The sequence below is a fragment of the Aplysia californica genome, unplaced genomic scaffold (assembly GCF_000002075.1).
Source record: "Aplysia californica isolate F4 #8 unplaced genomic scaffold, AplCal3.0 scaffold00246, whole genome shotgun sequence".
Lineage (NCBI taxonomy): Eukaryota > Metazoa > Mollusca > Gastropoda > Aplysiida > Aplysiidae > Aplysia > Aplysia californica.
This window is the reverse complement of record NW_004797516.1, coordinates 296,902-299,954: the sequence shown is the minus strand read 5'-3', so window position 1 is coordinate 299,954 and position 3,053 is coordinate 296,902. Positions and strand designations below refer to the sequence as shown.

At 41.6% G+C, this 3,053-nt stretch overlaps 1 protein-coding gene across 1 annotated transcript in view; it reads right to left on the bottom strand.

Annotated features, from left to right (window-relative positions):
• Positions 1-3,053, bottom strand: part of LOC101861589 (myosin-2 heavy chain) — a gene marked incomplete in the record, with an annotated part of 41,686 nt that overhangs the window by 33,633 nt on the left and 5,000 nt on the right. The window contains 2 exon segments of the mRNA XM_013083629.2: positions 297-475; positions 1,455-1,580. Of these exon segments, the coding sequence (XP_012939083.2) occupies positions 297-475; positions 1,455-1,580 (305 nt within the window).

Sequence of the window (3,053 nt, the reverse complement as noted above, 5' to 3'; positions counted from 1 at the left end):
TTCTCTCTCTCTCTCTCTCTCTCTCTCTCTTTCTCTCTCTCTTTCCCCATTATCTCTCATTCTTCCTCTATTTCTCTTTCTCACTACTCAGTCTTTTATCTCTCTCCCCTCTTTATCTTTCTCCTCTTTCACAATAATTGTTCCTCCCCCTCCCCCCCGCCTCCCCGAAAAACAAAACAAAACAGCAACAGCAATAAAACAACAACAACAACAACAAACAACTACATAAAAAACGATAAAAAAGCAAAAGAAAACACCCCCCCCCAAAGGCCATTGACTGTCCCCCAACAACTTACCTTAACTGCTCAACCAGAGTCTCCTTGGTGGAGTTGTCGGACTGAAGATCCGTGACCCTGACCTTTAACTCCTGGAGTTCATCATCCAGTTTGTTCATTTCCTTCCTGAGACGCTTGTTTGTGTCTGCCGTTTCCTCCCTTTGTGTCGCTTTGAGCGAGTCGTACTCTCGGCTCTGCTCCTGTGACAGACATACAGAAAATGAAGGGCACAAGTATTTTATTACCCTCGTCTTCAAGAATAAAAGGGGCAAAATTATTATTTTTGTCTCTTAATTCTCGTCTTCCAGAATTGAGAGGCAAACTTAACTTCTGTCTCTTTACCCTCGTCTTGAAGAAGTGAAGAGCACAAGTTTTATTTCTCTCACTTTACCCTAGTCTTCAAGAATTGAAGAGCACAGGATTATTTCTGTCTTTTTTCCCATGTCTTCAACAATTGAAGAGTACGATTATTATTTCTGTCTCTTTACCTTGGTCTTCAAGAATTGAAGAGCACACACAAGTACTTCTGTCTCTCTACCCTTGTCTTTTTATTACTTGCGTTTCCATTTTAAATACAACTGTTTCACTGGGTTCACATAAATCCATTGATTCAGTTATTTCACAATCCTTTAAGTTTTGTCACCTTCTTCAGCCCCTCACTCTATCCTGAGTCACTGGTTCACTTTCTTTCTGCCATTTTATCTTTCTTTTAAAACATTGCACGATATCTTTCACTTCCACTTTACTTTAGTATCTTTATCTCTTTATCTTTGTATTTCTATCGCTTTTCTTTTGTGTTATGGCCTTTCACCTTTATTTCCTTGTCACTTTACCTTTGTATTCTTGTCACTTTACCTTTGTATTCTTGTCACTTTACCTTTGTATTCTTGTCACTTTATCTGTGAATTTCTGTCTCTTTACCCTTGTATTCCTGTAACTTTACCTTTGCTTTCTAGTCACTTCACTTGTGTATTCCAGTCACTTTTATATCTCAGTCTCGCTACCTTTCTGCCACTTTATCTTCGTATCTCTGACCTTTTACCTTTGTATTCCTGTGCCTTTGCTATAGCATTCTTGTCACGTTATCTTGGTATGTCTGTCTCTTCATTTTTCGTTTTCTTTCTCTTTACTTTTGTAGCTTTGCCACTTTGCCACTTTGCCCTTGTTTCAAACTATTACCTGAATAATCTCATTTTTCTCCCTTTCCATCTGCCGGAAAGCAGCCTCCAGTTTGGCCATCTGCACCTGTCCATCTCCCCATCCTGTCTGTGTCTCTTCCAGTCTTGCCGCCAATGTTTCCATCTCCTGCAAGAGAGAAAGACGGCCAGCAATAAATAGAGGGTCGTCATACTGAGAACATTATGAAGGGGCCAGAAAAATAAAGGGCCTAACTCATCTTGAGGTGGTTTCGGGCAAAACAAGTAAAAAAACCAACAACACAAAAACAACCCCCCCCCAACAAAACATAAAAAATAAATAAACCAAACAAACCAAATAAAACAACAACACACAACCCCCCACAAACATAAAACAAACATCACCTACCCCCCCCAACCCCCCCACCCCACTAAAATACCAAAATAAACTCCAGATTGACTTACGCATGATATCGTACCGAGTTTTGGTACTTTGTAAAGGCCATAGATCAGATTTAAAGCCATCTAGCCATTTCATTCAAGCTATTTTGTATTGGCTTGCCTTGTGTGTTTCGTCATACATGTACTAAGCGCCCCAAACTTGGTAAAATGTGGCTTTGACCCTACATTTTTCTAACCCTGTCATATATTCTGACAAGCGTCTTTGATAATAATAGCATGTTTTATTCCACTATCAACACAGTCTAGAACATATGCGAGGGCGTGAAAGGGGGTGGGCGGTGGGGGTGGGAGTGGGCGTGGGGGAACGGGTGTACATCTCTGTTTACTGAATGTTTACATTGCAGCTCACAGACGAGAATATTTGATTTTAAAAAGCAAAACAAAAACCACAGAAAAAATAGATTCTAAAATCAAAAGGATACCCCCCCCCTACCCAAATACAAAGGAACAAAAATGAGAAAAAAAGACCCCATTCTATACTCGCCACTCGGGAATCAATCTCATGCTTCGCGCTTGCGAAGGCAAAGATCGTAACCATTATATCACTGTCCCTAAGGTTATCACTGGGGTCTAAATCTCAATCTCAAAGCAGCTGTAACGTAAAAACAAGTTCCGAGTCATCGTGATCACCTCATACATCAGTGTCACTGTTCCCATCTTTACATTCGTCACCATCCCACCCCACCCGCGCCCACCCACCCATCACCACGCCCATCCACCCCCACCCCCTTACACCTCTCTCTCGCCCACCCACGACCTTGTACGACTACCCACCACCCTCTCTACCCACCACGCCCACCCTTCACATTATACAACCCTCCCCCCCTACCCCCAGCTCATCATGCCCACACCTGTTATTTCTATTCTTGCTCCCAAGCAATCAATGGAACCCCAAACGTTTCTCTGGATTGCTAACATTTGCTGTATTGATCTTGAGCACCGTCAGCTTAGTGCTTGGAAGGGAAATGATTTATTCCTCTTTCATCTTCAACCAGACTGTTGAATTTACACACACGGGCGCACAAACTCATACTTACACTCACAAATACACACACACACACTCACACGCACACACACACAAACAAAAACAAACCAAAGCACACATAGATAGTGAGATAGATAGTGAGATAGATAGATAGATAGATAGATAGATAGATAGATAGATAGATAGATAGATAGA